Source organism: Artemia franciscana, chromosome 5, assembly GCF_032884065.1.
Source record: "Artemia franciscana chromosome 5, ASM3288406v1, whole genome shotgun sequence".
NCBI lineage: Eukaryota > Metazoa > Arthropoda > Branchiopoda > Anostraca > Artemiidae > Artemia > Artemia franciscana.
In genome coordinates this window covers 33,927,586-33,941,301 of record NC_088867.1, presented here as the reverse complement: position 1 = coordinate 33,941,301, position 13,716 = coordinate 33,927,586, and the positions used below count along the sequence as shown (strand labels likewise).

At 35.6% G+C, this 13,716-nt stretch overlaps 1 protein-coding gene across 2 annotated transcripts in view; it reads left to right on the top strand.

The window, feature by feature from the left end:
* Positions 1-13,716, top strand: part of LOC136027307 (cilia- and flagella-associated protein 58-like) — a 102,041-nt gene that overhangs the window by 24,535 nt on the left and 63,790 nt on the right. For both annotated transcript variants that reach the window (XM_065704420.1, XM_065704419.1), the window contains exons 5-7: positions 4,031-4,254; positions 6,761-6,954; positions 11,408-11,901. In XM_065704420.1, the coding sequence (XP_065560492.1) occupies positions 4,031-4,254; positions 6,761-6,954; positions 11,408-11,901 (912 nt within the window). The remainder of the gene's footprint in view (positions 1-4,030; positions 4,255-6,760; positions 6,955-11,407; positions 11,902-13,716) is intronic.

Here is a 13,716-nt window from a genome sequence, read left to right as displayed (position 1 = left end):
TGAACAATCTTGTGAAAAATGGGATTGAATATATTTCTAATTTAGTATTCCCAGCAACTAATCAGTGATATTTTGGAATTAATGAACAATGTCCAATACCTAACAGTTTAATAAATTGTAGATAGCTTATTTTCAGAGGAGTATTGGCAGTTCGCTCAATAATCTTACCTTTGTTCATGTATCTAGTCTCATAAGTGGATTTTATCAATATTGCCATCTGGATTACAGTGTGGGCAATTTTAAATCCTTTGGGCAACAGCGTTGACGATCTAAAAAGACTAAACCAGTGCTTCGGATTTCAAATTAGAGGCCTGAAGTCAATTTACTTGAAGTCTTAAAGTTTGCCACAGTGATTTGAATTGATATACAATGGATGATGCCAATGAAACTGGGTAGATTTATTCTAATCAACAGGGCTTTTACAGCTTGACTAAAACTTTGAAAGACTTAATCGGAGCTAATAAAATCCCGGGGATAAGAAAAATGCTTTACAGCTACTCGAATCTATCGAGTTTGAACATATGGGGTTACTCGAATAACATTTAACTGTATTGAAAAATAAAATGACAGATTTTTAGAGGTTTTGAGTTTAGAAAGACAACTGAAAGATCTCAATGTTAAAAGAGGAAATTACTGTGATCATCCTTGTGCTATCCTCAGCCTTACTCAATGCCTTGACAAACGTTCGTATTCTGACACTGTTAAAGATCATGAGAAGTTTTGCATAACTTTAGAGCCATTGGACAAGGATAAGAAACCCCATTTTAAAGAAGAGACATTTATTCGTGATATCAGTAGTTTAATTTCTAATGACAGCAACAAATCCTCAGCTGAAAGCATCTCGAACGGTAGAAATGGAAAGACAATCCTAGAAATTTCCACTAAATAAGATCTCCACTTTGCTGTCTGTTTTCAGCGAAAATGTGTACTTGACTAAATTAAAGCCCAAAGAAATAAAGAAAAACACTTTCCGAGGATGATTTGTTACAAATTTCAAAAATTTGCTTCAAATGATGAATGTTGGTCAATTGTTCTGGATTTTAATCCAAGTATCTACAGATTAGTCAGTGACGGAGAAACCTTTAGAGTAATTTCCTCCAAGGGATATGCTGATTCTGATACTGGTAATTTGATACTAGAAGTGAGCCCGAGAGTTCATAGGGAGATAATTACACAGGATGGTATAAAATGCAGCTTTTTGCTATTTCATTGTGCCGATTATGTCCATCTGAAATGGTTTTCCAAGTGATTCATTTATGGCCATACAAAATTACAGTGTAGAGGTAGTTCAAAAAATGTTCTTGGTGTACAGAAGATCACACGCAAATTGCAAATTGTATAAAGTCTTTTTCCACTAAACCTATTTGTCAAGCATGTGATAAGGTTAATATCAAGTGCCAGCCACACGCACCGTATGAACACGCTAAATATGCAACTGCCAGAGCTAATACGGAAAAACTGAAATTAAATATAGCTTACCATTAGTGATGTCAAGTTCTAATAACTGTGTATTAAACGATAATAGTGATTCCCGTTCATTATAGTTTTTGGAAACTAATCTGCAACTTTCATACATTGCTATGGTACAACTTCAAAAAACTTCAGAAGATCTGAAGCCTGATGCTATATTACTTCAAGAGCCGTATGTAAACAATTTCAGGAAAATGTGATGCATACCACCTAATTATGCAGTTTTCTCTAAATTTGACCTTAGTAAGAGGTTTTTTATAGTGTGGGAATGCTAGTTAAAAAGAGTTTAAACTGTGATATCCATAATGATATTTCCTGTAATGAGTGTGTAACTGTTTCGTTTCACATTAAAAGTAGAATAGTTAGTATTTCGTCTATTTACGTCCCACCCTGTGATCTGTCTGTTAGTGATTATCTTAGTGTTTTTGATCATGTTCCAGATTTCAATAATTTTGTTTTAGGTGGAGATTTTAACGCTAAAAGCCCTTTATGGCTAGACAATTATTGTACGGACAGAAGAGGTAAAGATGTTGAAGATTTTTTAGGCAGTAAATCTTTACTTGTAATTAATGACATATATGCTAATACATATGGTGCTAGTACTAGTCCAGATTTAACATTTGCCAGATCTGAGCTTCATAAGTTTGTAAGAGATTGGAATATTTTAGATAATATACCATCACTTTCAGATCATAAATCTATAACGTTTGATTCAGATCAAAAATTAATTAACAATACTCCAAGGTATAATTTTGAGAATACCATTTGGAATATGTTCAGTAGTGTTTTATTGGATGGAGTTGATCAAGTTTATTCGCTTCCTCTAAATAATTGCAAAGATATTGATTTAGCTGTGGATTCTTTTACTAAACTAATTCAACGGGCAACTTCAGAATTGACCCCACTATTAGCAAATCGTTTTGCTAAAAAGTATGCTAGATGGTGGACTCCTGAATTATGTAATTTGGGAAGATAATATAGAGATAAATGTGACTTAATAGAGTCCATAAGACTAATGGAGGTAAACGGAAAGTTATTGAAGCTAAAAAAAAATTTAAAACTAGAAATATTAAGAGCTAAGAATCATGATTGGAAAAAGTTCTGTATGAATAAAGCTAGTTCCGACACCTGGAATACAACTTAACGTATTTGTAAATCTCCATGGGGAAAGGCTAAACTAATACATATTCACAAAGATGATGGTACAAGCTCAACATCAACAAGAAGAATACTATGTGAGTGGGTGGAGAAAAATGTGACCCGAATAAAAGAGTATTTTGAGCGGAGCCGATAATACAACAATTGAATGCCCTAGCGTGTGAAATTGAGGAAAATATGGGAATTGTAAATGAAGTTTCTTCAAAATTTGTCGAGCTGATACGGAGTCCTTTACTTGAAAAGATGCAAAAAGAGGGGAAACAAAAAGGTACATTTTTTGACAATTCATGTGAACGGAAAAAAGAAGAATTAAATCACATGCTAGAACATGTTAAAAATTCCAAAAAGGAAATCGAGAAATTCGAGTTGCTCCGACATTATAGAAGTAAAAGAAAAGAATATAAACTAATGATAAAAATGAAGAAACTATAGTTTTGATGGCGGGAACAAAATGAACTTGCGCATCTCTGTAAGACAAAAGATTCCTGGGAATTCTGGAAAAGAGTATCATCAAAAAAGAGACTGCTCCCAAAAGTCTTCCGCAGGAGGACGAGTGGTCTCCCTTCTTTGAGAAACTAGAAGCAGGTATAGTATCTGGCACACAACAGCCCCAACCCGATATAAAAAAAAACAGACAGAAGAGGTCGGAACCCCCCTCTTCTGAACACACTGAATACCCCTAGTGGAAAAAATTATCATCTTTGTCGCTAAATCCAGTTGTAAGAAGTAGAAGATGCCATAAAACAAACTAGGGGTGGGTATGCGCCAGGACCAGATGGAATTCCCGTAAAGGCTTTGAATGTACTACAAGTAATATTATTTTCTTTGCTTCTGGGATAGTGTAACTTGGTTATGAAATAAAAAAGATGGCCCGATCCTTGGAAGATATCTGTAGTTATCCCCCTATTTAAGAAAGGTGATGCAAGTTTGTGCGAAAATTACCAACCAATCAGCTTAGGAAACTGTCTTGGAAAAATTTTGGACAAAATCTTAAACAAAAGGCTGGAATTATGGATGTTGGATCTTTTCTTTAGAGTGTACAATTAAACTATAGAGAAAACTCCAACTTTACATTAAATTTTACACCTACGCGTTTTCATCCCTCCCTTATCTACCAAAATAAGAGATTTTCTATCAGAACGAATCTTTTCACTGCTGTTCAATTGTTCAGTTGTTGTATATGTATGTATACAGCCTATTCAACTATTTCAGTTGTTGTATATGTGTGTATACGGCCTGAAAAATGGCTTTAAATGCCGTCAATCATTCATTCATTCATATTCAGAAAGCCATGACCATGGCCCTGGCTAAAGATCTTAACTCTTTACCTACACATGCCCGTTTGACCTGTAAAGTGTTGTTTTAAAAATAAATGCACTAATTCGTGAAAATTGGCTTACAGATTGTCAGCCAAGAGAGAAATGAATTTAAATCTAAAATAGGAGATTATGAAAATCGTTTGGACAATCTTGCTGAAAAGTATGAAGAATTGAAGCTCCTGCACTCCGAAATTCAAGTAACAGCCAAGATGTCAAAAGAGCAAAAACTAAATGCTGAAGCCCAAGTTACGCAATTGCAACAAGAATCTGAGGAAACAGCTAAGAAGCTGGAAGTACTCTTAAATAAGTAAGGTCACTTCTGATATTCTAAAATTAACCAGGCTTAGAAAGTTAATTTCGATGCTCCCGAACTTAAAAAACTTAAATCATATGCTTATTTTGGGTACAACTCAGTGAGACTGACTTACGATGAAAAGTTCAGTAAAGTGACTTAAGGTGAGAGCTAATAATGGTTGGCAACCTTGTCCACGGAGGGAGTAAGGTCTTAAGGAGTGATTAAAACTAGGGTAGCGTTTCCTTGGGATTAGGCTGACTAATTATATGAAGACTACTTATTGAGGAAATCGAAAAGCTTGCATAATGTTATATGTAGAGGTTCGGTATAATATCATTAATTTTATTAGACTCAACACACAACGGTACAGGAATCTGGCAATATATACACCACTGGGACTTTTCATATCACAGCATAAAACAAATACAATATTACAGTTACAAAATATAAGACCTTAAGGCACTTACAATATTCCAAGATATTCTTAAGCTAAAAAGGGGAAAAATGTTACGTGAGAAATCAATTATATATCCAGTTGCGAGATACCATAAAATGTATCTTTTACACCTTAGGTCAACCACGTCTTTCCAGGCCACAGACGTGCACAGGCAAGGAAGTGGTAATTTCTCAATATCCTTTCAAAGTTTACACAATACAAGGAAGTGTGGTTATTTTACAATTAATTTGCAAACTTTTATGATAATGGAAAAGGGTATTTCAAAACTTTGCATTTCTTATTTTGCGTCTTAATATTTTACTGAAATTAATTTCTGATTTAATTGGTCAGCTTAATACAGTAAACTTCACATTTTTTATTTTGCGTCTTAACATTTTATTTTACTAGACTCAATTTCTGACTTAATTCGTCAGCATACTACAGTACTTCCCACCTTGATAAGAGTTGTCCCCAACTCTATATAGTTTACTTTAAAACAACAATATTATGTACTTTACACATGATTCTTAAGCTGCCACTATTTATAGGTCATTTTTGCACATCATCTCAATTGGTTTTCATTAGGGCTGTATTTATGGTAAAATTTCATGCCATGTCTGATCTTCAAGGATATCAATTTTGGGATCTATCCCTGTGTTCCTCTTTTTTTGTATTTTTTCATCTTGTTGACGATAAGCTGCTCTTTTCACGTCCTTTCTTCTCTTTTATCATGATCGACTAAAGGCTTATATAATAAGAATAAACATTATTTTTGAAACTGTTTAGTTAATTGGAGTTTAAATTGATTTCCCATTAATAATTAATTTATTTGAATATTTTGGCCGACTTGATATTTATTTCCGGTCTTAGGAGTGCCTTGGATAAATTAAACAGAATGTTTATTTTTGTTTTAACTACAGACTCTCACTTTAGCACTAAATATTACAACATTTCCATTAAATTAATTAACGCCACTTAGGCTATAAGCACTTTGCTTGTACATCTTAAAGGATAATGGATAAAGATCCTCCAGAGCCATTGCTAGCGCATAGCGTGCCAAAACGGCGTTTCAGTTGCTGGGTGTTTTTTTTACAGGGACAAGTAGGAAGCTTATCGCCCAAACTTGCTGCGGTGGGATCAAACCCTGGGTCCTGTATTGCCCAGCAGAGCATAAATCCACTTTGCTTCAACAGGTTTTGTACCTCTTAGGCCTAGAATATAATTGTGGTTCACTTGTCTGTCTTTAATTTGGTAGTTAGATTCTCACCACTTTTTGTATGCTGCTGACGTACTTTGAAGAAGGTCAACCATTATGTCCTGGGTAAAAAAAACACAAAAAAGCAAATTTTCTTATAACTCTTACATATTTTGTGCTTTCAAAATAGTGACAGTCTGAAGAACGTTTTTTCTATTGCTGACTTATGCCTGAAACCTTAAGGCAAGCAAATTTTATAATTGTAGAGATTGCAGACACTCAATCGCTTACATTAAAGAGGAACCTATTCTATATATTTTTAAAGTATACCTTGTTTTGTGTCACGACTGTAAATTCGAGCTGAATCTTTCAGTAAAGTTTGTACAGGTCGGCTGGTTTATGGAAGGCAAGGGGAATTGGAACATTATTTTTGGGGAAAAAGCTAAATATTCTTTCTTAGATTCTCTTAAAGGGTAAACACTAAGGCCTTTTTTCTTTTTTATGCCTGTCATCCAGCAGGTTCTAAGGCTCATTTCCTTATTATCAAATACTGTGCCGTCTGTCCTCCGACTATTTTGATTCAGTATTTTTTTTTCATGAGCCCATAATTGATTCTCAAAATTAAATTTGACTATGAAACACAAAATTTCATAGTTCAAGTCCCTTTTTCTTTAGCCAAAAAAAAGAGATGGATATATCTATCTGGGAAATATTCATGAAAGTTTTTTTCGTAAGAGTAAAGCCGGAAAGAAAACTCTCAGCCGAATCCAACACAAGCAGACTGTTTTTTTTAATTTTGTTTTTTTATTGCTTCTGAGAACTGTTCTTTTCATAACCGTAAAAAAAAAACAACAACGAACCGGATTACTCATAATACCAAATTTTAGGATTGAATCCTTGTCACTGGAAAACGAAGAGCTGAAAATGGCCTATCGGCTTTTGGATAAGGAAAATTCCAGAGCTTCGTCTCAGAGTAAGGAACTAGAGACCCATTTTTCCGTACTACAGAAAGAAAGTTCAAAAATTTTGAAGCAAAAAGCGACCATACATGCAAAGTTGGAAGCGTTAAAAAAGGAATGTGGTAAGTTATGATTGAATAGCAGTGAAAAGATTCGTTCTGATAGAAAATCTCTTATTTTGGTAGAGAAGGGAAGGATGAAAACGCGTAGGTGTAAAATTTAATGTAAAGTTGGATTTTTCTCTATAGTTTAATGTACACTCTAAAGAAAAGATCCAACATTTTAAACTGTTGTTTTCCAATGAATAATAGAATAGGGATATAATTATTGAGAGGATAGAATTAGTAAATGAAATATAATCCCAATAAAGCAGAATATTTTTGTACTGTGTTTATTTTTTTTTCTGATTCCGAAGGATCCTGGCGATCAATACTAATTAGCTTCGCAAATACTAGTTTTAATAATCACCACAAATTTAGCCATGTGAGCTAAGATGAATCCAAATCAACTAAGAATGAAAAATAGTTTAGGACTCACACAAACCAACAAGGACATCGTTAGGATTTGCGAATAACATGAATAAATAGTTTAAAAAAGCTAGAAAGGTGATATTATTATATGCTTGAAACATCTGTATACGGTCTGACAGTATATTTCCAATGCATCCTAAAAAATGGATCAATTGCGTGGGAATATTTTTCCACAACTGTTTTCAGGATAAAAGACAAAAATTTACGTTATAACACTCCCAAAAATATATAGTAATATCTTACAAAAAGGGAGAAAAACTTAGCGTGGTAGTAGGAGACGGTCATTGTCAGAGCCAGAAGCTAACGATCTTAATTTGAAGTTGGTGGAGGGAGCTAATTCAAAGGCAAATTCGTCAGGGCTAAAATTTGGAGCCTTTTATCTACGAGTGCCTAAGACCCAAGCCTTGAAACAGCAGAGAGAGGCGTTAAAAGCCCTGCGGAGACGGTGTTTTCCTAGTAAAGAGTTTTTGTATTATATATGCCGTATACTTGCTTATATACATACAGGGACGTATCCAGGCTCTTTTTCGGGGGGAGGGGGATCTTACAAAACAATTTTCTCAGGGGGAGGGCACTAAAAACAACTTAAAAAACACATTGAAAATTGATCTATATTCACTTTTGTTGCGTTTCTACGAGTCGGCCAAACTATAATAAAAACTAAATTATTTCTCTATAGCTAAGAGCTATACAGCAGAGTGAAGGATAATTGGATACTAAGCAATCCAGGAAAATGGTTACCCTCTACAATATAGCAGGATTGGTTGGTATATCTTTCCCACGTGCGTTCACCCCTTTCAATATCCAGAGTGGATTTACCAAATCTGATATTTGACATTTCAACCCTAATGTCTTTACTAAGAAAGATTTTTTGTCCTGTATTTAAGTGACAGACCAAGCATGTCGTCTGATCATGTGGCTAATGAAAATGACAAAGACAAACCTCAAGGGTTGCCCAAGTATGCATGCCTGCAAGCAGTTATTATAGGTTTCACTGGCAGTGAACAACCTTCCTCTTTCATTAACACTCCAGAACAAGTCAGAACTTTTGCAGAGGTTGTTCCTAGAAAATGATCTACTAGGAGAAGAAAGTTTGGCACAATAAAAGTATTAATTGATACTTCAGTTAAAAAACAAATTGAAGCTGAGGAAAATGCAAAAATGGGGAAAAGAAGCTAAGTAGCAAGGCCAAAAGCAGTCCAGCAAGCAGTGATGAAAAAAAATACTGCAATATGATCTGGAGAGCAATAAAAGTTTTTCAATGAATGATGACTCATCTCTTCACTTAGGACAGGAAGAAAGTAAGCAGCCTGCAGAGGACGGAGTATTTGATAATGTTGCAGAGAGAGAGAGAGAGATTATGTGAAACATATCTATGAAGGGGAATTTCTCCCCTGGTGTTGCTCAAGCAAAGATTCATGACTCAGCTAAAATAAGCGTATTAGACAGGACAGGAATACGTAAGTGGAAGTGGCATGAAAAGGAAGATTCCATAGTCTATCCTTGCGAGGATTTTTTGAAGAATATATCAAACCCAGTCCACGCAAAAGGGACAGTATCAAGACCTTCCTCTTTCCTAACTTTTGAGTATTGGTAAGATCAAGAAAGGTGGCGGTTTTTATAGTTGGTTTTGCACTTCACTTTCTGCAGCTTTGTAAGCCATTGAACTAATTAATACTTGTTTGCCTCTTTCAGTGGCCGAGTATGGACCATAGAATGGCTCATTGTAGACCCTCCCCCCTGATGATGCATAGTGAACCATAAGAAGTTTACATCAGCTAAGGCAAAGGTTAAAAAGCCATAAATATACTCATAAAACTATTTAGTAAATACTACAGTTTGGTATAAGGAAAGCTATGAAATACGTAACTGGTTGCAAGTCAAGTCAATTTTAGAAAAAAAGTTGCCCAAACCACTTTCCCCTAATTATATCTATATATATATAAAAATAAGTTGTCTGTATGTGTGTGTGTCTGTCGAGTGACGTCGTGTTGTGTGTCGACTGACGTCATGTTTTCGACTGACGAAATTACAGACCGGGACATCGGGACACAAATGACGACCGGGACACCGGCACATAGGGAATAAAAATGACGACCGGGACACTCATAGAGAAAGCGACCGGGAAACAAGGAATGTTCGATTGGCAATCACCATCAACAAAGCACAGGGACACAAATGACGACCGGGACACCGGCACATAGGGAATAAAAATGACGACCGGGACACTCATAGAGAAAGCGACCGGGAAACAAGGAATGTTCGATTAGCAATCACCATCAACAAAGCACAGGGACACAAATGACGACCGGGACACAGGGAGTATAAATGACGACCAGGACGTAAGTAAAAAAAAACTAAAAAAACTAAAAAAAAAAGGTAAAAACTACAAAAAAACTAAAAAGAAAAAAAACCCATAAACTAATAAAATAACTAAAAAAGCTAAAAAACTAAAAAAGAAAAAAAAAGGAAAAAAAAGAAAAATAAAGGAGAAAAACAAAACTTAAAAAACGACCGGGACACCGGGACACAAGGAATATAAATGACGCCCGGGACACTCAAAGAGAAATCACAGACTGGGACACCGGGACACAAATGACGACCGGGACACAGGGAATATAAATGACGACCGGGACACAGGGACACAACTACAACAGGGACGCGGGGGGGGGCACAGGGGGATATATAAATGACGACGGCGACACAGGGAATGGTCGATTAGCAATCCCCATCAACAAAGCTCAAGGGCAATAATTAGAATCATGAGGTATAGATCTGAATACGGATCGTTTTCCCATGAACCATTATATGTTGCATGTCCAAGAATCGGTAAACCTGACAATATATTTATATGCACAGACAATGGGACAGCAAAGAATGTTGTATATTTGCAAGTTTTACGTAGTTAAAAACATATGTATATATATCTATCTATATTCACAGGTGGGACATAGGGACACAACTACAATGGCGCGTAACTAATATGGCGCGTAACTACTTACGCGGGCGGGGGGGCTTGGGGGGGCGCAAAGCGCCCCCACCAACTAGGTGTGGGGGTGGTTCGAAGCGCCACCCCAACAGCTAGTATATATATATATATAAATAAGTTGTCTGTGTGTGTGTGTCGAGTGACGTCATGTTTGTGTGTCGACTGACGTCATGTTTGTTGATTGACGAAATTACGCACCGGGACATCGGGACACAAATGACGACCGGGACACCGGGACATCTATATACATAAAAATAAGTTGTCTGTGTGTCTGTGTGTCGAGTGACGTCATGTTTGTGTGTCGACTGACGTCATGTTTGTTGATTGACGAAATTACACACCGGGACATCGGGACACAAATGACGACCGGGACACCGGGACATAGGGAATATAAATGACGACGGGGACACTCAAATAGAAAGCAACCGGGACACAAGGAATGTTCGATTAGTAATCACCATCAACAAAGCACCGGGATACAAATGACGACCGGGACACAGGGAATATAAATGACGACCAGGACACTCAAAGAGAAATTACAGACCGGACACAGGGAATATAAATGACGACCGCGACACTCAAAGATAAATTACAGACTGGGACACCGGGACACAAATAGCCTATAGCCTATAAATAATTACCAGCATCCATAGTTTTAACAGAATCAAGTTTCTGCTATGCATTCAAGGGGGCTGAAACTAAACTGACAATAAAATCGAGGTAATATACATTTGTAGCTAGACTGAATTTAAATTTCTGGCAATTGAGAGAAAAATTGTCCGTGTTATCACATGTACCAAAGATACTAATCCTATTTAAGATGAACATAAAGGAAACTGAATGAGACTACTGGGAAAATAGCTATATAAGAACTAGCATAATTTTCCAGTTCTAAATCGTATTTCTATCTCTTTTGTAGAGCATGGTGCAAGCCTGAGCAATAGCCTTTTTCCGTCATTCTAACAGGATTAAAATAATATTTAACATTCTGACTTTGCAGACTTTAGAAAGTATCACATTATTACACCTATTATGTATTAGTATGATTTATTTCAGGGAGAGCAGATGAAGAACGCTTAAGTCTGGACGAGCAGTTAGTTGTTCTTGAGCGTGAGCTTGAGGAACTGAAAAAAGCTGCGATGAAAGAAAGATTAACAATTTCTGGACTTAGAAGGGAACGGGATAATCTTAATAAAAGTATAAATTCCTTACAAGTTATGACTGAAAACCAAGCGAGGACAAACCAGGTTAAACATGAAACGATGAGGAAGCTGGAGAATGAATTGGAGACAATAGAGATAAGATATGAAAAGTTAAAAACTTCAATGATAACTTCAGAGCTTAAACGAAGTAAAGTAGAACGCAATGTTAATTTGTTGATCTCGGAGCGTACTCAGATGCAGGTTGCTTTGGCTGAGTTAAATATTGAAAAATCTGCTTTGGAAAAAATTGTAAGAAGTAACACCATTCAGTTGGCCAATTGTCGCTTGAAGAATGAAGGAATTGGTCACGAAAAAGAAAAATTTGAGAGCGAATACATGAGAGCAAAAGTGAGTCCTTTTTTTTAAGAATTTTCCATTACAAGGAAAGATGTTTTTTCTAAGAACAGAATATTTCATGAGCTGGGTTTTGAAAAAAATTCCTTCTCCTACTTACCTATGGGTGTTTTTTTCTTTTTTGTAGTCAATTTTGAATCACTATTACTTTTTTAACTCAAAGCTTCTGTTCGGCTAGAAATACACCCCTACGAAAAATCCTGCAGAAATTCACTTAAACATGAATTTTAAGAAGTTTAGCAGCTTTCCAGAAAGTTATGACGTGGATAGAATTCAAGGTGAGAATTTGAAAAGAACCATCCATGAAGCTTTTGATATGAAAAGGAGGGTTACAAATCTGATAATGTAGAAGAGGCGTGGAATAATTTTTGGAAAATGATTAGAGAAGTGGCAGGATACGTCTAACACTGTAAAAAAAAATGGATTTCTAATATTTTTTTTCTGGAATTGAAACAAGTATTTTTGTTGTTATTGAGTTTGTGATTCGTGTTAGAAGTCCAAATATTGTTGAAATTATCAAGATTAATCACATTTGAGTAGAAAAAACGTAGTTCTCAACGTAAATTGGTTTTATTAATCAGGATGGTTTGGATGTCAATAGTAGATTCAAATTTCTTGAATATCATATATTAAATTTGACTATGATGCCAATTTGACTAAGATGCCAAATAATTTTATGTAAACAAATAAATTTATATACAAACATTTTTAGCTTATAACTAGTATTTTGGAGCTATGGAAGGATACTATAGGATTTTTTTTTTAATCTTATCTCGCTTATGGAATAGTTACAGTGTATTAATAAAACGGGAAAATCTTTTTTGGCCATTTCTACAGAAGGACAAGACAAGAAAAATGAAAATCCAGGATTATACTTGGTGGAATCAAGGGTTGCTAACTGTAGAACGAATGTACTATTTTAGCACTATTCCATCATGAATAGTAATGTAGTACTTGCCACATTTAATGACCAAATAGAAACACTTTAGTGTTACAATTTTCTTTTTTGTCTAGGACGAAATAATGCAGATTCTGAAAAAGGGCAGAAGAATTAACAAAAAGCGCAGTGCGTGTTTTTACCGTATTTGTCTTTGAAAGATGGCGTAAAATTCCTATAACATTGACCGCCCTTTTGCCAATTTTTTTTTCGGAAGATTGGTGCGAAGTTTGCAATAACCAGACAAAAGATAAGCAATCCAAGTACACTCAAACAGACCATGCGCATGTCGCGGCGCAAGCCGTGACATGCCTGTAGGCTGGAGCAGAAATTTTTAACTGTAGCACCGAAAACTGCTGTGTAGCACGCAGATTTGGGTAATTTTAGCACTTTAGGTACTGAGTAAAGTGCCAACCCTGGCGAAATCATTTCTGTGGTATGATTATTTGGGTTTCGCTGTGATTACTAACGATTCCACTAAACTTGATGATGGGTGGAAACGTATATCACTGGGCTAGAGAAGGATCGGTTCTGGCTTGTGTATAAGCTTGGTTATTGAGGACAAGTTATTATGCTATTATACACGAGTAATTGTTGAAATACCACTTTTTGTGATATTTCTGATTGCCTTGGGTATAACATATGGCCTATATTCACTATATGTTAGTCACGATTGTGATCGTTAATGAATCATCACCAAATATATTGATTTCACCGATAATTCAGAAAAAAATTGAAGTTTCAGTTTGGCTTTGTTAATCTAATTTTTTGTTTCTCCACAAGTTATAACTTCAATATTGATTATGAAATTCCAATAAGGTAGTAAATATTCAATTCCAACTTGATTCTCGCTGCCGTTTGGTCCATGCCTT